The sequence below is a fragment of the Sus scrofa genome, chromosome 3, assembly GCF_054392235.1.
Source record: "Sus scrofa isolate SSC_HxYL_T2T_F1_AM1 chromosome 3, Sscrofa_HxYL_maternal_Yorkshire_Landrace_v2.0, whole genome shotgun sequence".
Taxonomy (NCBI): Eukaryota; Metazoa; Chordata; class Mammalia; order Artiodactyla; family Suidae; genus Sus; species Sus scrofa.
In genome coordinates this window covers 18,547,029-18,569,355 of record NC_139385.1, presented here as the reverse complement: position 1 = coordinate 18,569,355, position 22,327 = coordinate 18,547,029, and the positions used below count along the sequence as shown (strand labels likewise).

Here is a 22,327-nt window from a genome sequence, read left to right as displayed (position 1 = left end):
CATATTTCTCCCATCATGTTCTCTCCCAAGAGACTGGATCTAGTTCCCTGTGCTGTACAGCAGGACCTCATTGCTTCTCCATCCTAAATGGAGTAGTTGGCATCAGCTAACCCCCAATTCCTCGTCCATCCCACTCCCTGCCCTTCTCGGGAAGCATTTTTCAGTGTCCAGTGCCCCACGCTGGCCACTGGACATCCTTTCTCATTTAGCGCTGAGGACACCACCACCCAGAGTGGGGATTTGAGCCCTGCTCCATGAACCCCCAAAGGTTTGTGTGAAACTGGCATCAGACTGCCTCTACCGCTCGCTAGCTGCGCGACCTTGGAGGAGGCAGTGTCCTCCGGGTGCCTCCATTTCTTCTGATGTGGAATGGGAATAATAATAGCTCCTTCTGCCTAGCGTTATGGAAGGATCAAATGATAAAGCACTTTTAGCTGTGCCTGCTCCTTAAGTGTTGGCTTCTTACCTCCGCCACACCCTGCCGGGGTTTGCAAATGACCGGGTCCAACTCCATCCCCACCCCCGGCTCCCCACGGTACACTCCTTCCCTGTGGCTTTAGCCAGTCCTGGGAGAGGCAGAGAGTGTTCCAACCGCCTCTGGGTGTTGGGATGGCCCCGAGGGGCAGGGGTGGGGACTGGGCAGGACAGGGCCCCCTCTTCTTCCTGATCGGGTCCTGTAGAGGCTACAGACACCCCCGCTGCAGGGTAGCTCCCCATCTGTTGGGCCCCCCGCCATAGCAGGAAGGCTTCCTACTCCCTCGAACCGGGGCCCACAGTCCTGCGAGGCGATCATCCCGGGACCATGAGCTTGGGTACCTTTCAGCCCTGGTCCCAGGTGTCTTCAGGAGGGGCAGTGGGGCTGGCAGGTAACATGGTTTTGTGGCCAAAAGCACAACTTCTAGATCCTCTGGGTGATCTTGGGTAAGGTGCTTGGCCTCTCTGTGCCTCATCCTTCAGCTACAAAAAAAGGGGATGAGGGAGTTCCCGTTGTGGCTCAGCAGTAACGAACCCACCTGGTATCGGTGAGGATGCAGGTTGGATCCCTGGCCTCGCTGAGTGGGTAAAGGATCCGGTATTGCCGTGAGCTGTGGTGTAGGTTGCAGATAAGCCTGGGATCTGGCGTTGCCGTGGCTGTGGCCTAGGTCAGGAGCTGCAGCTCCGATTCGACCCCCAGCCTGGGAACCTCCATATGCGGCGGGTGCGGCCCTAGAGAAAAAGAAAAAGAAAAAGGATGGTACTTACTAGAACCTGCCTTTGCCTTGAAGGGTCTTGGTGAGGATTAAGTGATGAAGTTTGTACCGTGCCGTGAATGGCACGGAGGACTCTCGATGGTTCAGTTCACGCTTAGCCTCAGTCCTCTGATGCCCTGAGCAGAAAGGGGATGTCCTCCCGCCTTTACAGGTAAAAACAGTGGCGGCTCGTGATGAAGATGTTTATTCAAGCTGCTGTATCTGGGACTCGGAGTAGATTCCACCCGCTCTCCCGTCATTCACATACACACAGGGCACGGCCAGTCAGAAGGACCTGGCAGGACCCAAACTGGGCTCTGGCCACGTTCCTGGACATACTGCTTGGCTTCTCTGCCCACACACCTCTTCTCACCTGGGGCCACAACAGGTGAGAGCTGCAGCAGGAGGAATCTTCGAAGGATGCCTGTAAAGCTCCCCTACTCCTTCCTCCCTCAGCCTCTACAAAGACAGTGGTAGGGGTTCCCGTCGTGGCACAGTGGTTAACGAATCCAATTAGGAACCATGAGGTTGTGGGTTTGATCCCTGGCCTTGCTCAGTGGGTTAAGGATCTGGCGTTGCCATGAGCTGTGGTGTAGGTCGCAGACACGGCTTGGATCCTGCGTGGCTGTGGCTCTGGTGTAGGCTGGTGGCTACAGTTCTGATTCGATCCCTAGCCTGGGAACCTCCATATGCTGTGGGAGTGGCCCCAGAAAAGGCAAAAAAAAAAAAAAAAAAAAAGGCAGTGTAGGATGCTGTGGGGAGCTGGACTTGGTGGGAGTGGGTGACTCTGAGTGCAATGGGGTCAGGTTCCTGCCATCGCTTCACCTCTCGGGCTTGCACACAGGCTGGCTTCAGGAAGGGTTTGCTCGGGTTCAGAGCCTGGAGGGCCTCTCCTCTGAGGTCCTGCCCACTGCTCCCTATGCCTTGTCCCTCCCCTCCTCTCTGGCGCCTTGCCCCTTACCCCCCACTCTGCAGCCATTCTGGCCTCCTCACTGTCCCCTGAGCACTCCCAGTCCAGGCCCCCCATGCCTCTGCCAGGAGGGCTCTTCCAACACAAACCCCACACTCTCCACGTGCTTGCGGCCTTCTCAGTGGGGCCTTTCCTGACTTCCATCTGCAACTTCATTCCCCACCCACAGCATGTCCTTGCCTCTCCCTGCTGTGTTTTCCCCTTTAGGACTCCTCACTGTCCGACATACAGCTCTTAGGTCCATTTGTCCTTGTCCGTCACCAAACTAGAATATAAGCTCCTTGAGGACAGGGCTGATTTTTGGTTCAGGAATGCCTTCCAGATTCAAGCACAGAGTAGGTGCTCAGCCAACACTGACGGACTGTTCTGGAGCCAGGCAGGTCTCGCTAAGCCACACCCTAGCTGCCACTGGACACATCACTTTTTTTTTTTTTTCAATCACTGCCCCTGCGGCATATGGAGAACACTGGATCCTTTCACCCACTGCACCGGGCCTGGGGTCAAACCTGAGCCTCTGCAGAGACCCGAGCTGCTCTAGTGGGATTCTTAACCCACTGCACCACAGCAGGGACTCCCTGGACACATCACTTAATCGTCCCTTCTCTGCGTCTCAGCATCCTGGGCTGAGAGGGACATAATGGGAAGAGCAGCTTCTCCTAAGATGGGCGTGAGATTGGAGTGAGTCAATATGCATAACGTACTTACACTTTAAGTGGCTCCTAAATGTCAGCTGTTATTAATAACACTTTAACCTGTACCATCGTGAACCCTATTTTTTCTGATGAGAAAGGCGCAAAGCCAAAACTTTATGGCCAGAAGTGGTGGTGACCTGATTCAAGGGTGGCTGAATCTGGGCTCCAAGCTCCGATGCTAGGCTGCATCCCCGCTTCATTCCTGGGTCAGGGGCTCAGGGAAGGGGAGCAGGTGAGGGCTGTAGCCGGAGAAGGGTTTATCTCTTCCAAAAGCTTCTGCTCCCCCAGCCTGATCTCCGGGGGCTGCTCCTTGTCCACTGGTGGGACACCGGGCCAAGGCCCCTGAGTTCGGGGCTGCCCACCTCACCCAGGCAGCAAGCCTCAGGCCCCGTCCCCCACCCACAGGGGCTGGGCGGGGTCTGGCTGGGGAGGGCGGAGGAGGCTGGAGGGCCTCTTCCCGCTCCGGGTACCAGCTGCAAGCGGGAGGCATCTCAGGCTATTGAGAGCCACCAGAGATGTGCCCTCGCCAGCTGGGAGGGGAGGCTGAGGCCAAGGCTGGAGCCAGGAGTGGAGTCTCACAGCGCTGGGGACCCCGGGCGGCCCCTGGCAGGGAGGGAAGTAGGAGGAAAGCTGTGTCCAGCCTCAGTTGCTTGATCTTGGGAAAGTCTCAGCTCTCACCCTCAGTCTCCTCACCTGGGAAACGTGGGACCTGGGCCGCATGGTTGCTGAAGTCCTTCCTGTCTCAAGCAGATTCAGGGGGCTTAGGAGAGTCAAAATGGCCCCCATTTCCAGCATAGAAAACCAAGGTTCAGTGAGGGTATGGCCTCACAATGGTGCAGACTCATCCAGAGTTTAGGATGGAGGGAGTTCCCATTGTGGCTCAGGGCTAATGAACCCGACTAGCATCCATGAGGATGCCATTTGATCCCCAGCCTCTCTCAGTGGGTTAAGGATTTGGCGTTGCTGTGAGCTGCAGTGTAGGTTGTCAGTGTGGCTTGGATCTGATGTAACTGTGGTGTAGGCCAGCAGCTGCAGCTCTGATTCCACCCCCAGCCTGGGAACCTCCACATGCCACACGTGCAGCCCTGAAAAGGAAAAATTAAAGAGTCCAGGATGGAATCGAGGTTTCAGGCCCTTCTGTCCAGCAGGTTCTTACTGAGCACCAGCTCTGTGGCTTGAGGAAGTACCCCTTTAATTCTGACAGAAACCCACCATGTTCAATGGGCATTCTCACCCCATTTTGCTGATGGGCAAACTGAGGCTAAGGCAGGTGATACAACCTCCCCATGACCGCACAGGAAGAAGGGAGGTAGCCAGAATTTGCACCAAGAAGGGACCACGAAAAGATTTGAGAATATTCTCCTCCTTTTGAGCCAGAATAGAATGTTTGGTGGGGTCTGCATTTGTGTCAAAGGACCAAGGGGGAGGGTGAGGACTTACCTGGAGTCTCTTGTGAGCTCCCCATGGCCCTGACCCTTAATGTGCATGGAAGTGCGCGTGTGACATTTTTCAGAGGACACAGTACTGAGACTTGGTGACCCGTGAAGGGATATGAAATAGCTCATTTTGTAGTTTGGAAAACTAGAGAAGTGGGGGCAGGATGGGGCTCCTGGGGGGACCAGCAGCCGAGGCCAGAGCTTTCCCAGGCATCTCACACAGGCTTCTTTCTGGGGCCAGAGGGCCCAGCTCTGGACACCTACCCACCCCCTGCCTCCCCTCCCCATGCCCTGGCAGCAAATAGGAGAGGCCACCTGTGAACAGACTGCTGTCCTGGGGTGAAAAACATGATCCCTGGCCTCGCTCAGTGGCTTCAGGATCAGGGACAGGGGTCAGGGACACCCTTCAGAGAAGGTATTTAGTGGCAGAGAACCAGACTGGGGCACTGGCCTTGGGGGCGCAGCAGGAGGGCTTCCCTCGGGGGGCGGGTGTCAGGGAGGCTCCCAGCTGCCCCCACCTTCCTGGGCACAGGCCAGCTCCACGTGGGAATTCAAGGCCACTAAGCTGGGCCACTCCTTCTCCCCAGGCCCCTCTTGGGGGATGCCCACCCTGAGGGAGTGGGCACGACCTTCCCTTGCACTCTCCCCTGGCATTGTCTAGACTGCCAGCCATGCTGGGCTCCTTGGACTCCCCAGAGCCTACAGGATGGTACCAAGTGCAACGTTCAATTCTCACCCTGCCCCCCATTCGCTTAGTTCCCGCTTTGCTTGGAGAACTTAGTTCTTCAGACAGTCATTTGTTCACTGATTTGTTAACCAGCTATTTATTAAGTGCCTACTGTGTGCCAGGCACTGTGCCAGCTGCTGGGACAACAGCCATGAACAAAGTCGCTGCCCTCCCGATGCCTAAGTTCTAGCGGGGAACAGAGACGGTTGACGTTATGCTGGACCGTGATCCGCTCGACTGGGGACAAACTAAAGCAGAGAAAAGGGAGCACAGTCGGAGGGCCCTAGCTGAGAAGCTGCCGTTTGAGCAGAACTTGGAGGAAATGAGCCATGTGGATCTCTGGGGGCAGAGGGAACAGCCACCAGGCAGGGAGCTGGCGTGTTCGCGGAACAGCGGGAAGACCAGCAGGTCTGGAGCAGAGGGAGGAGGAGACGGGTCAGAGGGGTGAAGTGAGGGCTGCTGTAAGGGCTTTGGAACGAGATGGGAGTCAGTGGAGAATGTTGAGCTGGGATGTGAGGTGTCATGTGATCTGATTGGGGTTTTTTTTTTCCCCCCGCACTTGTGCCACAAGGAAGTTCCCCAGGCCAGGATGGAACCCACGCCACAGTTGCAGCCTGCGCCACAGCTGTGGCAATACCAGATCCTTAACTCACGGTGCCACAGGGGAACTTTCCTGACTGGGATTTGATGGGCTCCCTGGCTGCTGTGTCAAGAGGAGATTGAGGGGTGTGGGGGGCAGTTAGGAAGTTACTGCCGTAGCTGAGGGCCCGTGAGGGAGACCAGTGCGGTGAGAGCTGAGGAGGGAGCTCCAGCATCTACTCCAGGTCTGGTTGATTCCACAGCTACTTTATGCAAATACAAGCCAATGAGGGACCTGTTCTGGTCTTCCTCCACTTTAAAGTAACACACTAAACAAAGTCTTGGGAGCTCTGGGATGCAGGCTCAATCCCCAGCCCGGCACAGGAGGTTAAAGATCTGGTGTTGCCGCAGCTGCCACTCAGATCTGATCCCTGGCCCGGGAACTCCATATTGCCATGGGGAGGTCAAAAAAGAAGCAGCAAAAACAGGAAGAGGCCAGGGACACAGCCCTCTGGGGGACATCGAGCGTGCTACAGAAATTTCAGATGCACTCAGCCTTTAACCTGGCCACCCGTTTCTAGAACGGATCATATGGCCACAGCTGCACACAGCAACTTGACTTAGGTTCAGGGCTACTCATTGTAGCAGCAACATGTTGAACACACCCAATATCTCTCCATGAGGATCTGGTTAAATCAAGGCAGTGCATATACCTATACACACCTTTTCAGCTCTGGGGACCTGGGTGTGGCTTGTCAGCAGCCCCTCCAACCTGCTGCCCCAGCTTCCTCCGCCCCCACCCAGCTTTGCACTTAGTGCTCAGCTGGCCCGGGTGCTGTCCACACCTCTGGTGCTGAACGGTGGTGCTGGAGGGATGCCTGGACTGCAAACCAGATACCAAGAGTAGGGAAAAGATACAGCAGGAGACATTCAAGGTTCAGTGCCTGGCTCTGCGTCTTGCCAGCTGAGTGACCTTGGGCAAATTGCTTAACCCCTGTGAGCTCGATATCCTTATGAGTACAATCGGGTTGCTGTCGAGATTGAATGGTCATTGTAAGGTACAGCATTGGCAGTTGAGAAAATCAATGATCATTGAAATGATTGTTTTAGAGCCCATAAGCATAGTGGTTACACTTCGGGCACTGCTGAGATCCAGCCTGGATTTGAATCCTGGCTCCCCCACTTCCCGATGGATGATCTTGATCAAGTGACATGACCGCTCCCTGTGTCAGTTTCCCTGTCTGTAAATTGGAGTGACTAGCAGTCCCCGGTTCATCGGATGCTGTGAGGATGAGACGAGTTAATTTACATGAGGGACTTGGCACATGACGGCTGTTAACTGTGCTATAGCTTTCCTCTCCGTCGTCATCAGCCCTCTCCACATCGCGCGCCAGCCTCTCTGTTCACGTGACCCGTGTCCCTCACAGCCACTCCCATCTCTGCTGTGTTGGGGCTGGGGCTGTAGGAGGAAGGCAGTACTTTGCCTTACAGACAGCCTGGCTTCGAGCCCAGCTCTGCCCCTGACTTTCTCTGTGATTTTGAGCAAAATTTTGATTTGGTTTTCATCACCGTTCTCTCCTGGCCCTCAGTCTCTGCACCTGTAAAACAGGGCCCGTGATATCGCACACAGGTCCCTGGGGAAATAGCTATGTGCCTGCCGGGTCATATCCTGGAAAGCTAAGATACAGAGTTACAGCTTCCCAGACACCTAAATGAATTATTCACCCGGCATTTGTCACCCCTGGCTAAAGGCTAGGAAGATGAAAGCATGGGGCTTGCTTTCAAGGATCGCGCAGGTTTCTTGCTAGATTGTTAATCCTCTTCAAGGCCCATTCATGTGTCACCGCCTCCAGGAAGGCATCCGGATTCCCACCGCCAGCGTTCTTCTTGGAAATGTTGGAGCGCTGATCATAGCCTTTCTGGCTTCGTGCTTATCTGAGGCCTTATTTTATTTGCCTCCTTGATTTGTAGGCTCCTACCCTCTGTCTGACCTACTCCCCCCTGTGCCAGCGCCCAGCGCAGTGCCTGGGCTCAAGTAGATATGCCTGTCTGGAATCTGTAGGCTCTGAGTTACATAAATTCAACTCTAACTGGTTTAAGCCGAAAAGGAAATGTATTGGAGTTCCCATCATGGCTCGGCAGGTTAGAACCCAACTGGTATCCATGAGGATGTGGGTTCGATGCTTGGCCTCACTCAGTGGGTTAACCCTCACTCTGGTGTGGCTGCAAGCTGGGGTGTAGGTCGCAGACTCGGCTTCAATCCTGCATTGCTCTGGCTGTGGCATAGACCCGCACCTGCAGCTCCGATTCGACTCCTAGCCTGGGAACTTCCATAGGCTGCACATGCGGCCCTAAAAGAAAAGAAAAAAGAAAGAAAAGGAAATGTTTTGATTCATGAAACAAACATTCAAGAGTATGATTGGCTTTAGGCATGTCTGGAACCAGGTGCCTGGGGTCTGGAGAAATCTCTCCATCTTTCAGCTCTGCCTGACTCTTTGCTGCTTCCCTCTCAGCCAAACCCTCCCCTCAAGGTAGCCTCGCTGGCCCCCAGCAGCGCCAGGCCTGTGTCCTCCAGCTTTGCAGCCCAGGGGTCAGAAGTTATCTTTTTCAGCGCGAGTCCTAAGGTGAGGTCTCAGTAGCTCACCCTTGGTCACACATTCATCATTCATCTCCGAACCAGTGGCGGTGACCTGGTGGATGGGATGGATCCCTGGCTGGCCGGCCCTGGGTCAGGCCCGTGTTTGGCCAGGGTGGAGTCAGCCCTACTGAACCACTGGACAGAGAGAGGGACCATTCCCCAAAGACAGCGAAAGTGATGCTGGGCAGGAGAAAACCCCACAGGCTGATGCCAGAAGCCGCAGAAAACACAGGAGCAAGGCAAGGATCGGGTCAACTCTGGTCTTGGGACAGTTTCTCAGGCCACACTGAGGGGGAGGACTAGACGGGAGAAACCTGGAGGCAGGCAAGGAGCATGTGGGGTATGGAGAGCTGGCTCAGCCGCACAGGCTCCGGGACTGAATCTCCAGCCCCTCTCTTGACACAGAAGCAAAGTGAAGCAGGTGAGAGAGGCCAGAGGGGCTCCCTGTCCCCACTCAGCACCCGCGGTCCCACCCCACAGCTGCTCTCTCACAGGGACTTCTAACAATAGCGTAGACCCAGAGAGGTGACCCACCCAGGCATGGTCACTGTTTAATGTCATCCTTCCAGGCTAGGGCTTTCTTAAGACTACCCTTGGGGTTTGCCCATGCTAAGGGCATAGCCTGGGTGCAGTGACCTGAAGGAGGGGACCTGGGCCTGGAGACAGAGACTCTTAGAATCCCCAAATGAGAGTAAGAAAGGCCTGGCTGGCTCGGTCCAGCCTCAGCCCCCTCTGATTCCCCCCAACAGATGGGCTTCTAGTATCTGCTTCTCTGCTCCCAGCGTCAGAGAACGCACTTCCTCGCGGCTGTGAGGCTGTCAGACAGTGAGAACTGCCTCATTTTCGAGCTGCCGTCTGCCTGAATCTGCCTTTGGGGGCCTCGCAGGACACAAGGCGTAAGAGCGTGGGATCTAAAGCCTGATGGACTGAGTTCAGAACCTGCTCTGCTAATTCTTAGTTCTGGGGCAAGTTACTTGGCCCATCTGTGCCTCAGGATCCCTTTCTGTGAAATGGGATAATAATAGTAGCCCCCACCTCCCAGGCTTGTGATTGTTAAGTTACTTAACCCAGGGTTAGCCCACCACCGGCATACGATAGACGCCCAGTAAACATGTCTCCTGCAAGACAGGTTAAGAGCAGGCTCCGTTCTCTTTACAGACTGGTCGCCCTCTACCCACTGCTGTACCTAGATTCTCATCACTTGTTTGCCAGTGTTCTCACCATCAAGGTTACTTTCTCTGGCCACCTTCCAGGCCAGTAGACACATTGAGGTTCAAGTCTTAGCTCTTTTGCTTACTCGCTCCATAACCCTGGAATTGGGGCAGCATTAGCTGCTGTGACAAATAAGCCTCCTGTGTCTCAGCCACCCAAGAAGACAGAAGATGACGTCTGGCTCACAGAGCACAGAGCAGGTAGCCCTCATCAGCAGGAGGCCTCCCACCTCCAGACGACCCAGGCTTCCCCTGTCTTATCACTCCACCACCGTCTTTCAGAGGCTTGGAGTCCTCTGCATCAAGCTAGCTTACAGAAGAAGAGAGAGAAACTTTAACCACTCTTAAAAGCCCCAGCCTAGGGGTTCCCGTCATGGCTCAGCAGAAATGAATCTGACTAGCATCCATGAGGAGGCAGGTTTGATCCCTACCTTGCTCAGTGGGTCAAGGATCCCGCGTTGCTGTGAGCTGTGGTGTAGGTTGCAGACCCACCTTGGATCCCATGTTGCTCTGGCTGTGGTGTAGCCTAGTGGCTACAGCTCCGATTCCACCCATAGCCTGGGAACCTCCATATGCCGTGGGTGCGGCCCTAAAAAGCGTACCCACACCCACACACACACAAAATCAGCTCCATTGAGGTAAAACTTGCATATCACCAAACTCCCCCATAACAAGTGTACGGGTCAATGATTTAGTGAATGTATAGAGCTGTGCAACTGTGGCCACAGTCAAATGGTGCTATCAACTTTGTGGATGAAGAGCAGAGGCCTGAGAGGTTGACAACCTCCTCTGTTTATGGTAGAGATAGCCATTGGCTCATAAATTCTCTGTTCTCTCTTCTATAAAACAGAGCTGTTTAGGAAGGTGGCTGGAAGCTCCCTTGCATCCAGGTGTGGTCACCTGGTGTGGCCACCCGAGACTGGTTTTCCCCAGCGGCCTGTGTACAGAAATGAGGTGTTACTTCTAGGCTGGGGCTTTTTTTTTTTTTTTTTTTTTTTTTCTTTGTAGGGACGCACCCACAGCATATTGAGGTTCCCAGGCTAAGGATCAAATCAGAGCTGTAGCTGCCGGCCTACACCACAGCCACAGCAACATGGGATCGGAGCCAGGTCTGGACCTACAGCACAGGTCACGGCAACACCAGATCCTTAACCTACTGAGCGAGGCCAGGGATTGAACCCAAGTCCTCACGGATGCTGGTCAGATTCATTTCTGCCGAGCCACAATGGGACTTCCAATTAAGCTGATTTTTAAAAATGGAAGTCATCTTGCCCCCTTCTCAGGGTGCTTAGGAGGACCCAGTGAGTGAAAAATTTCCTGGCTGGCACGTGTGTGTGTGTGTGTGTGTGTAGCAGAGAAGGGGGTCCCACCCAAAGGCCTGAGTTAGGTTACACTTTGGGCGTTGTTTTCATGAAAGTGGCACCTGGCTCGAGCTGCCCGCCAGCAGGAAGTGGTAGGTGGTTCAGTCTTGCTTCTCGCTCAGGAAACCCCGCCCCCCCACCTCCGTGGCCCCCCTCCCCCGGCAGCGGCAGACCCAGCCCGCAGAGCCAGAGCCTGTGTGGTCAGAGCCCCAACCATTGTCCTGAAGCTGGGGTTACACCCTCCTGCCTTTGGCACTACAGATGGGGAATCGGGGGCCTCCCTCGGGGCCAGTGAGAACATGTACTTGAGGTGCAGGTCACGTGGGGTCCCCTGGGACAGCGCAGTCAGCTCGGATGTGCACAGATGCAGAACCCACTCCCTGGGGGAACAGAGGTCAGCCAGAGGCCTCCGCTGCACTGCCTGGGCTGGGACGTTCACGGCCTCAAGTCCATGTCTGCACCTCCAGGTGGGGGCAGGGATGATGAGGAAGGTGAAATACTTTAGGGACTTCCCGTTGTGGTGCAGTGGAAACAAACCCGACTGGTATCCTTGAGGACACGGGTTCAATCCCTGGCCTCGCTCAGTGGGTTAAGGGTCTGGCGGTGCCATGAGCTGTGGTGTAGATCTCAGATGCGGCTCCGATCCTGCCTTGCTGTGACTGCGGTTGACGTCTGGCAGCTGCAGATCCAATTCAACCCCTAACCTGGGAACCCCCATGTGCTGCGGGTGTGGCCCTAAAAAGAAAAGAAAACCAAACCAAACAACAAAATCTTTAATGCCTACAACCCCCAGTGAGGCCGCCACGTCTCATTTCACTCCCTGGGCTCAAGTCCCCCCCTGAAAAAAGGAGCCGGCGCTGTTGTTACGGGACTAAGCGAGTTAATACACATGACGCACCTGGCTCCGCGCAGGCGCCCTGAGCGTACACACGCCTCCCTGGCTGAGGCTCTGCCCTCTCCTAGGCCTCAGTTTCCCCACTCGGACCCTGAGGGATCTGGATACTGTGTTTCCACCTCTGGCTTGGGGGGAAAATAGTGGTTAAAAGCGCCCACTTAGGAGCCAAGGCCAGCCCTAGCTAGATGACCTGGGGCGAGTTATTTAGTCTCTGTGCCTTATTCTCTTCACCCCTACAATGGGGACAGTAATGACACTTACCCTACGGAATTGTGACCGTGAGGTAAGTTCATCCTCAGAACAGGGCCTGAGATGTAGTGAGTAATATTCAGTGTTAACCCCTGCCGCCGTTATTATTGCTGTTATTGTTATTTGTATTATTTTCTTTCTTTCTTTTTTTTTTTTGCTTTTGCTTTTTTAGGGCCACACCCATGGCGTATGAAAGTTCCCAGGCTAGGGGTCGAATCGGAGCAACCGCTGCCGGCCTACACGACAGCCACAGCCATGCGGGATCTGAGCCGTGTCTGTGACCCACACCACCACTCACGGCATCGCCAGATCCCTGACCCACTGGGCGAGGCCAGGGATTCAACCCACATCCTCGCGGATGCTAGAGGGATTCCTTTCCGCTGCGCCACAATGGGAACTCCCAGTATTATTTTCTTCATCTCATGGATGTGGAAGCTGAGGCCCAGAGAGGTGATGCGACTTGCTCAAGGTCACCCAGCTAAAAAGTGGTGCACGTTAGGATCAAGGCCAAGCCCGCTGAGCCCCAAGGCCCGTGCTGTTTCCTTCGCTCTCCACTGCGCCTTTAAGTCACGTGCATCGTGCATCGTAACTGGGTCAGAGGCGGTGTGTACCTGGGGGGATGACGCAGCAGCAGGGGCAGTGTGCGGGTTAATTCTTGGTCTCCTGCGGCCACCTTGCAGAGAACGGGGAGAGGGAGGTTGAAGGAATGGGGGCCAATGTGGAGGACCCCCAAACTGGACCCTTGCAACCAAAGGAAGGGAGGAGGAAGAGTTGATTTTGATGAAGCGCCAGCCCTCCGGGTCCTCTTGGCCCCTTGATGGGGACGGGTACGGACACAGCTGAGACCATCCACAATGTTCCATGGGGGCGCTGAAAGAGACACAGGCCCCTGTCTCAATCCTGATGCCCCTCGGAGATAGGATTTGGCACCTGGGGCAGCAGGGAAGGCTTCCTGGAGGAGTGGGACCTGAGGCTAATGAGATACAGGAGAAGGGGCGGCGAAGGCGGGCAGCAGGGATGGGGGAGGGCACTGGAGAGGGGGCGTCGCAGCGGTAGAGAGGCAGTGCCAGGCAGCGGTCAGAGCATGGGCCCAGCCTCGGGCTGAGGGAGCAGAGGTGCCCCCCGCCCCAGCCCCAGGTCTGCCCAGGGCAACTCTGAGGCCAAAACTGCAGAGACGGGCCAGGCACCCAGCAGTCCCTGTGGGAGGGAGGAGGGAAGAAGGGCTTCTAGCAACTTGCAGCTGCTAGTCAAGCTCCCGGGGATGCAGAGAACAGCCTGACGTGACCTGACGGGGCCCAAAGCCCAAAGCAGGAGCGCAGCCACACGTGCGCGCACATGTGCCCACATACACGTGGCCCGCCCGCCTCAGCCACCCTTGGGGAGTCCACACACAGCAGGAAAAGTAGGTCAGCAGAGCAGCCCAGCGGGCTCTTCCTGGTGAGCAGGATGGAGAGTTCAAGGCAAAGGCTCAAGGTAGCCCCCACACCCTCCCCGGCCCGGCCTGACCTCTCCTGGCTGCATCAGAGCCGATGGCTCAGGAGCCTTGCCACCCAAGCAGTGGGTGGATACTTGACAGGGGTTGAGAGAGCAGAGCCTTCCCAGCCCTGAAACCACAAGAGAAGCCTGTGGTGGAGAAGGTCAGCCCACTGTAGCCCAGGAAGGGCCCGGTGCTCTCCAGCCCGGAGCGGGGACTGCATCGACCTGGTGGGGTTGGATTCAACACACGGAGGGTGGCAGAGGAAGCCGGGTGTTGAAATGCGCCAGAGGCATCAGCGGCGTGTGGGATTTCCGCTTGTTCATGAATGGAGGGGGGGGGCGAATGGGGGAGCAGGATCCTGAGGAAGCAGGGGGGGCGGGAGCCAAATCGGAGGCGAGGAGGACGGCTCCCTGCCCCCCAGCCCCCCAGCCAGCCGGGAGGACGTGCAGATGGAGCTCCGTTTGGGGCTGGGTGGGAGGCCAGGAAGTTCCCTCCTGATGTTCCTCCTCGCCGCGTGAAGTGGGAGGCTGGGTCGTGCCGAGAGGGAAGGGGAAGGCGAGGAGGAGCAGGGGGTTTGGGCCTGGAAGGGGAGCGACCGGGCCGGGGTCAAGACGCCAGTCCGCTCACGGGGAGGGCTCAGCCCGGGAGAATGCAGGTCCTGTGCGCAGGCACCAAGCACTTGGAGCCTGTGAATCTTAGAGAAAAGATACCGTTATAGGCTTTTTTTGGAGGGCTGCACCCGCGGCTTATGGACTTTGCCAGGCTAGGGGTCGAATCAGAGCTACAGCTGCTGGCCTACGCCAGAGCCACAGCCACACCGGATCCAGCTGCAAATGCTGGATCTCCGACCCACTGAGCAAGGCCGGGGATCAAACCGGCATCCCCATGGATGCCAGTCAGATTCGTTTCTGCTGTGCCACCACGGAAACGTCCCCTTATATCCTCTTTGTAAGATGGGGAAACCGAGGTACAAAGATGAAGGAACTTAGCCGAGGACATCCAGCTAGTGAGTCACCGAGCTGGGGTCTGGCTCCAAGTCTATGCCTGGCCTCAGGGCCATGGGTTCTCCTGCAGGGGTGGAGTTGAGGGGCAGGCTGTGGCTGCTGAGAGCGCTGGGTGGTCCTCGTGGGCCTGGAGGGAGAAGGAAGTGAGGGCAGAGGAGCCACTCCAGGAGGCAGGTTCCCGAGGGTCAGCCTAGAGGGTCTCAGCGCTGGCCTCTCCTGCTGGCGCACACCGACAGGGTCACCTGCTCCTGGAGGCTCAGCTCCCCGGTCTGAGCCTCCCCCCTTTAGACAGACAAGAAGTGCAGGCCCTGATGGGCGGTCGCTGTCACCCAGCCCTGAATTCCCCGTCGCAGCTCTCTGCCCCTCCAACACCATCTGGGGACAAACTTAGTTCTCCGGGGCGGGGCCAGATCCAGGAAGCCCACCCCAAGGCGAGTGGACCCTGACGGGATCAGGCCGGGAATGTGGAGGGTGGGGGCGGGGAGGGCTGGGTCTTCCCGGAACGGGTTCTGCCTTGTGGAGGGGGATGGGCTGGGACTACAGCCCATGGGTGCCTGAGCCGGGTTGCGCGGCCCTCTGTGGTTGGCGGAGGGGTTACAAGCCTGTGGCGGGGGTGTGGCCACACCTGCAGCGCCCGCCCAGCCGGAGTTTTCTCACATTCCTGCCTGAGGTTGATAGTTGAGCCCCGAGACCGCACCTTCCCCTCCCCCGCCGTATTTTCTGTACAGCCCATATCACCTTTTATCATAATACATCATTCATGTGTGCACGGTGTATTGTCCATGTCCCCGCTAGAAGTCCTGTGAGGGTGGGAGTCTGTCCCGCCTCCCGGGCTGTGTCCCAGGGCTCTGAAGGTGCTGATCCATAGGTGTGAATGGGAGCGCGCCTGTGAACTCTGTATAATACGGCGTGTCTTTGTGCAACATAGGCACGTGGGCCTTCCCTGACACTGTGTCTGAATGACAGCATGAGACAAGCCAGCAGGACCCAAGTGGGGCGCTGGGGGGCAGGGACTGTGTCTCTGGGGAGTGCTGCCTCAGGCCGCCCCGAAGCTCTGGGGGAAAGGTGATGCAGCAAGGAAGCTTGTCGCCCCCTCGTGGTCATCTGAGGCCTGGCCTTGGCCCCAGCCCTGGGAATCAGGGAGTCCTGGAGGGGGTGGGCGGGCAGAGGGGTGGGGGGGACGGGGTCTGGCCTGATGTCGCACTCCATGCCACCCCACCACACACCAGGGAGAAGATGAGCGTGGGCGTCCCGGAGCCCGAGCCGCCCCACTCCCTGCCCTGCTGTGGGCCGGGGACCGCCCCTGGGCTGGGTGCAGGCGTGCCCCTCCTCACTGAAGACATGCAGGCCCTGACCCTCCGCACACTGGCCGCAAGTGACGTCACCAAGCACTACGAACTCGTCCGGGAGCTGGGCAAGGGCACCTATGGGAAGGTCGACCTGGTAGCCTACAAGGGCACAGGTGAGTGTGTGCAGGGTGGCCAGATCCAAGACAGGAGGCTCTCTAGGGGCCAGGAGACCAGCAGGGAGGCGGAGTCAGTGGCCCAGGGGGACAGAATATGGCCTGAAGGGGCCCTAGGAGGAGGGGACCAGGCAGATGGGACAAGGGAGGGATCTCTGGGCTGAGTGCCCAGTCTAGAGGGTAGGCTGCTTTGGGGCCAGCTGTGAGGTACCTTTGGGACAGGCAAAGGGATGTGCCCAAGGACTTCTGGAGTCAGGGGAGAGGTCAGGGCTGGCAGTGGTGTCTGGGGAATCACCAGGAGATGGGTGAGAGCTGTGGGGGAGGTGGGCCAAGTTGAGAGGGGGGTCCTCCCGGAACAGGGCACTGTGCTTAAAATGGGGTGGGAGGAGTTCCCGCTCTGGCTCAATGGGATCAGCAGCATCTTGGGAGCACTGGGACACAGGTTCGATCCCCAGCCCCACACAGTGGGTTAAGGATCCAGCATTGCCACAGCTGTGGCTTAGGTGGCAACTATGGCTCAGATCGGATCCCTGGCCCCAGAACTCTGTATGCCTCGGGGTGGCCAAAAAAGAAAAAAAAATGGGGTGGAGATGCCCCTGTGAGGTCAGTGTGGCCATCTCCATTTCTTGGGGCACTGAGGACACTGAGACCCAGAGAGATTCAGTCACTCAGCCAAGGTCATGCAGCTCCAGAGGGTGTGAGCTAGGATGAGACCACTGCAGTCAGCTCCAGGACCTCCCCTAACCTCTGAACTTGACGCCTCCCCCACAGTGTAGGCTCACTGCAGAGCCCACTCAGCCAGTCGGCGGGGGGGCGGGGCAGGAACTGAGGGTTAGGATTAGGGTTAGGGGTCTAACCTAACCTGGGGCAGGGGGCAGTAGGAGAAGCACTGGACTTAGGGTCACCTGAGCTTTGTCACTTGCTTGCTGAGTGACCTTGGGCAAATGAGTCAACCTCTCTGTGCCTAGGTGTCCTTTGTAAATTAGGGTAGCGTTAGTGCCCAGCTCATAAGGTCGTTATGAGGAGTGAGTTATGAACATAAAGTGCAGGAAGCAGGGCCTGTGACATGGAAGTGCCCTGTGGACACACACACATATCCCACAGCTCTGCACCCAGGTGGATACAGATGTGTGCAGGCCCTCACATCTCTGGGTCCAGTACCTTCTTATTTATTCATCAATTTAACAAACATTTGTCAAGCACCTACTGTGCACCAGACTCTGCCATGGGCGCTGGAGATCAGCAGCCGACAAGATAAAGGGAGCTGCCTTCTAGTTGAGGGAGACAGACAAGATAAATAAGCACACAGTCTGTCTGGAAGAAAATGAGAGGGTGGGAGTTCCCGTTGAGGCTCAGCAGGTCAAGAACCTGGCTTCTGGAGTTCCCATTGTGGCTCAGACGTAATGAAGCCGACTAGTATCCATAAGAATGCAAGTTTGATCCCTGCCCCCACTCAGTGGGTTAAGGATCCAGTGTTGCCACAAGCTGCGGCGTAGGTCACAGACGCGGCTTGGGTCTGGCATTGCCGTGACTGTGGTGTAGGCCGGCAGCTGTAGCTGCCGAGGCATTGTTACTACCGAGGCCCTGGGTTGGATCCCTGGCCAGGGGATTTCTGCATGTCACGGGCTTGGCCAAAAAAAAAAAAAAAAAGGAAAATGAGAGGGTGGGGACGCTGCAGGCCCTCCCCGCCCAGCCCTCAGCGCTCCTTATCGTGGGCTGCAGGCCAGGCCAGGAAGACCCAGGCTGACCCTGACTTGTTGCATGGCTTTGATGAGTTCCTTCCCCTCTCTGGGCCTCGGTTTCCAGTCATGAGATAAGGACAGCCATGCCTGCAAGGGCCCCGTCGTGCCCTGTGGCTGGGACAGGCTGTGCAGACAGGCCCGGGTGTGTGAGGTGCAGGGACGCAGGGGGAGTGCCCTGTCACTGTCTTCACCCCTGTCAACTGGCACCCCACCAGGCACGAAGATGGCGCTGAAATTTGTGAACAAGAGCAAAACCAAGCTGAAGAACTTCCTGCGGGAGGTGAGCATCACCAACAGCCTCTCCTCCAGCCCCTTCATTATCAAGGTCTTCGACGTGGTGTTTGAGACTGAGGACTGCTACGTCTTTGCCCAGGAGTACGCACCTGCGGGGGACCTGTTTGACATCATCCCTCCTCAGGTACCTGGGTGGTGACTAGGGGAGGGGAGACGGTCTTCTGGGTCCCCAGAGTGGGAGAGTCAGGGAGGTGTCAAGACCACTCCTGTCATCATTTATTGAGCACCTACTGTATGTCAGTCACTGCTGGGAGGGCTGGGAATACACAGCGAACAAGACAGGAAGTCCTGCCCTGGCCCTGGTGGGGGAAATAGACACTTGACCAATGCTCCTGTGACACCCCGAGATGAGGAGCAGCCAGGGTGATGGGACAACATCCAAAAGCCCCCTCCTCCGAGGCTGCATAGGAGAGGGTGGGGGCCCAGGAGGGGAGATGGTAGGGCCACCAGAGGCTTCCCAGAGGAGGTGCCCCGGAGTGGGGAGGGTGCCCCCGGGATCCCAGGCCTCTGGCTTTGCAGGGTTTACATCTGCTCTGCGGCTCACTGCATAGTGACAAGGCCTCGCAGGGCCTCAGTGTAAGGGAAATGGGCATATAGCGGCCGCTGAGGAGTGAGGAGACAGTGCGGGGACAGGGAGCTTGGCACAGCCCCTGGCTCTCAGTTACTGGGGGAAAGGATGCGCCAGGGGCCAGGGAGGGAGCTGGGGATGCGCAGGCGGGATGCGGGAGGGCGGCTGGCCCCGGTGGGGTGGGCGAGCCAGACAAGGGAGCCGGGAGGGAGTTGTGGAGGAGGGGACTGGGGTTGGGGCCGGCGCGCCTGAGCGGCTCTCCCCGGCCCGCCGGCCGCAGGTGGGGCTCCCGGAGGACACGGTGAAGCGCTGCGTGCAGCAGCTGGGCCTGGCGCTGGACTTCATGCACGGGCGGCAGCTGGTGCACCGCGACATCAAGCCCGAGAACGTGCTGCTCTTCGACCGCGAGTGCCGCCGCGTGAAGCTGGCCGACTTCGGCATGACGCGCCGCGTGGGCTGCCGCGTGAAGCGGGTCAGCGGCACCATCCCGTACACGGCGCCCGAGGTGTGCCAGGCGGGCCGCGCCGACGGCTTCGCGGTGGACACGGGCGTGGACGTGTGGGCCTTCGGCGTGCTCATCTTCTGCGTGCTCACCGGCAACTTCCCGTGGGAGGCGGCCTCGGGCGCCGACGCCTTCTTCGAGGAGTTCGTGCGCTGGCAGCGGGGCCGCCTGCCGGGGCTGCCGTCGCAGTGGCGCCGCTTCACCGAGCCGGCGCTGCGCATGTTCCAGCGGCTCCTGGCCCTCGAGCCCGAGCGCCGCGGGCCGGCCAAGGAGGTCTTCCGCTTCCTCAAGCATGAGCTCACGTCCGAGCTGCGGCGCCGGCCCTCGCACCGCGCGCGCAAGCCCGCCGGGGACCGGCCGCCGGCCGCCGGGCCGCTGCGCCTCGAGGCGCCCGGGCCGCTCAAGCGGACGGTGCTGACCGAGAGCGGCAGCGGCTCCCGGCCCGCGCCCCCCGCCGTCGGGCCCGTGCCCGTGCCGGTGCCCGTGCCGGTGCCCGAGCCCGGCCTGGCCCCCCCGGGGCCCCCCGGCAGGACCGACGGCCGCCCGGACAAGAGCAAAGGGCAGGTGGTGCTGGCCACGGCCATCGAGATCTGCGTCTGAGCCGCCCCCGCCGCCCTCGGGCCCGGGCGCCGAGCAGCAGCCAGACCGGGGCGCGGGGAGCCGCCCCGGGCCAAACCGGCCAGCCCCCCGCGGCGGGCAGGAGTGGGTAGCAGTAGACGAGGCAGGCGCCCGGCCAGCCGCGGGCTGGTGAGATCGCCACCCAAAGGAGCCAAGCCCCACAGACCCGAGGATTCAGAGGCCCCCTGCCACCAGAAGCAAGGGAGCTTGCGGGCCGACTCCCCCACACCTCCCTGAACCCTGGACCCCTGACTAGTTGCTCCTGGCCCTTTGCACCCCCTGGCAGACGTCCCACAGTCCCACCCCAGGTCCTGCCCTCCCCTCCCCTCCCCAACCCCCCACCCTGGGCACAAAAGGAGACTGAAGTGTTGGGGCAGAGAAGGGGCTTAGGGCCCCTGGGCACTGGCTGGGAGGAGGGCCACGAGCTGAGGGCTGGGGGTTGCTCGGCTGCGACCTGCCCCCTTCCTGGGAGAAGGAGGGGAGGGACCGCGCCCCCTGCAAAATGTAGCAAATGTCTGCGTGTGTGTGCAGACACAGTCCCTAGAATCCAGTGACTCCGCCACCACCCAGTCCCCTGATGAGGACCCTGACACAGCCTGGAGGGCAGCCTGCTGAGAGCACACAGCCAGAGAGGCGGAGCTCTGGCAGCCCTCCGCTCCCCAACAGGGACATCAGGACAACTGAAGGGCTCCCAGGACAGGGGCCTCGGCTGCCCCTGCAGCCCTAAGCCAGGGAAGTGAACTCGCAGAGGCCAGGGCTGGGCCCAGCACCGCCTGCCGGCCACACGTTCCCAGGCCGCGGGCACCTCTCAGATCCTCAGTCCTCACGGCCCCAGCTCAGACTCAGCGGCCTGGGCTTTTGGCAGCTGGCGCGGTGATGTGGGCCAGAAATTTCTCCCAGGTTTCTGCTAGGCTCCAGTGGTCAGCCTGGGGCTGACCTCATCCCCACCGTCTCCCAAGTTTCTGGTACTGGAGTGTGGGTGTGAGAACAGGGGGCAGTGGGAGGGGGATAAATGTGTGCATGAGCAGGTGTGCACTTGCGGGTGCACCTTGTGTATTCAGTGGCTGCATCCCGACACCTCGGTAACTCCGCCCCAGGATTCTCACCCAGCAGCTGCCACAGGGCGTCCAGGCCTGCGCTTCAGCACACCCCTCAGGGAACCTGGCAAGGAGGCACCTGCAGGTTGGTTCAAGCCCTAGGCAGCAGCAAAACAGACCCGGAGGAACCCAACCTCACCCAGCGCTCCCCTCACGACCCCTGCCCTCCTTGGAGGCCTGGGACCCCTGCAATAACCTCAGCATGGGCGAGGCTGCTCCCTCTGCAGTGCCCCACCCACTGTCCCGGGCCACATGATCCAGGGTCCCTCCGGGGGTTCTAGGCCATTTGAGGGGACTCCCTGATGGGCCAGGCTGACCAGAGGAGCCCCTTTGGCCTGGAGCCCCCACCTCTCCGTTCACCCTTGTTCCCACCGCGCAAAAGGGCTATAGGTCCCCCTGCCCTGCCCGGGTCCAGTTTACAAACAGTGTGCAGTTGCCCCAGGGCCTGGCCACTCCCCTCCTCCTCCTCGGTGTGCCCGCCCCTCTGATGACCCACCTCCCAGCGGGCACTGGGGCCCTCCACATGCCAGGTAAGTAGCAACCCCCCCCCCACCAAGGGCCAAGTCTCAGAGAAGGCCCCCCCCCCATCACTGCCCCCGGCCCACCTGGAGCCCATCCGGGCACCTCTCCCAGCCGCCACCTCTCCTTTTGCCTTAGGCCTCTCGACATCCTGTCTCTCCTGCAATAACAAGGAAGCGAGGTTCCAATTAGACGCCCCTCGTGTGCGCCCTCTCTCTCTCTCTTTCTCTCTCTCTCTTTCTCTGTGAAGATCCTGTTTGGGGAGTCTCTCCCTCGTCGTAGTATCTAGGATGTTAGAGTTGGGAAGGGATCGTAGTTATGTAGCCCAGTCCCTGTTTTCAGAGGTGCAAAGAGGGGGCAGCGACAGCCCGATGGAGAGACAGGCTGGAACCAAGTCTGCACTCTCGTCGTCGCCGTCAGGGGGCCTTGCTGCTCCTGCCGCCACTGCCTCTGCTGGTCGGGTTGGGACCCTTTGCCCCATAGGGAAGGTGTTGGTCACAGATGTTTACCTCAGTTTATGTCACTGTCAAAAAGAGAAAATAAATAGCAGAAAAAAAAAAAAAAACCTGTAGACATGAAGACTTAGACAAAAAAAAAAACAAAAAAACCCTTGCAGTTCCTCTGTGAAGGTGTGTATGTACGCGCGTGTCTGTGTCCCACCCCTGTGCCCCCTGTCCTTTGGTGCTTCCCAGAGGCCCCTCTGAGCTGGCCTGTGGGGTGTGGGGAGCCGCTGAGAGGGGGAGGCAGGGCCACAGGTTATCCAGAGGGTCTCCCACCAGGCCCCCCAGGGCAGAGCCCTCAGGCTGCCAGGGCTCCCTGACCCACACCGTGGCTGGCGGGACAGTCCTGGCGTCAGCATCCCAGCCTGGTTCGGGGCCTGGGTGGAATTCCAGCCCCAGAGCCCGGACCCTCATGTATTTCCACCGTCCCCCACCACGTGTTTGTAAATACTCTGGCACCCTTTGGCCCTGAGAAGGTTTTTAAATGTGTTTACTTCTCTAATCATGACAATTGCTATAAAATAAACAAAAGTTTAGAAAAATTACCACTGGGTGGG

The 22,327-nt window shown here is 58.4% G+C and overlaps 1 protein-coding gene across 1 annotated transcript in view; it reads left to right on the top strand.

Annotated features, from left to right (window-relative positions):
• SBK1 (SH3 domain binding kinase 1) overlaps positions 1-21,835 on the top strand; it is a 28,097-nt gene extending 6,262 nt beyond the window's left edge. The window contains exons 2-4 of the mRNA XM_021086434.2: positions 15,698-15,930; positions 17,888-18,090; positions 18,815-21,835. Of these exons, the coding sequence (XP_020942093.1) occupies positions 15,705-15,930; positions 17,888-18,090; positions 18,815-19,636 (1,251 nt within the window). The 5' untranslated portion in view covers positions 15,698-15,704 and the 3' untranslated portion in view covers positions 19,637-21,835. The remainder of the gene's footprint in view (positions 1-15,697; positions 15,931-17,887; positions 18,091-18,814) is intronic.
• The last annotated feature ends 492 nt before the right edge of the window (positions 21,836-22,327 follow it).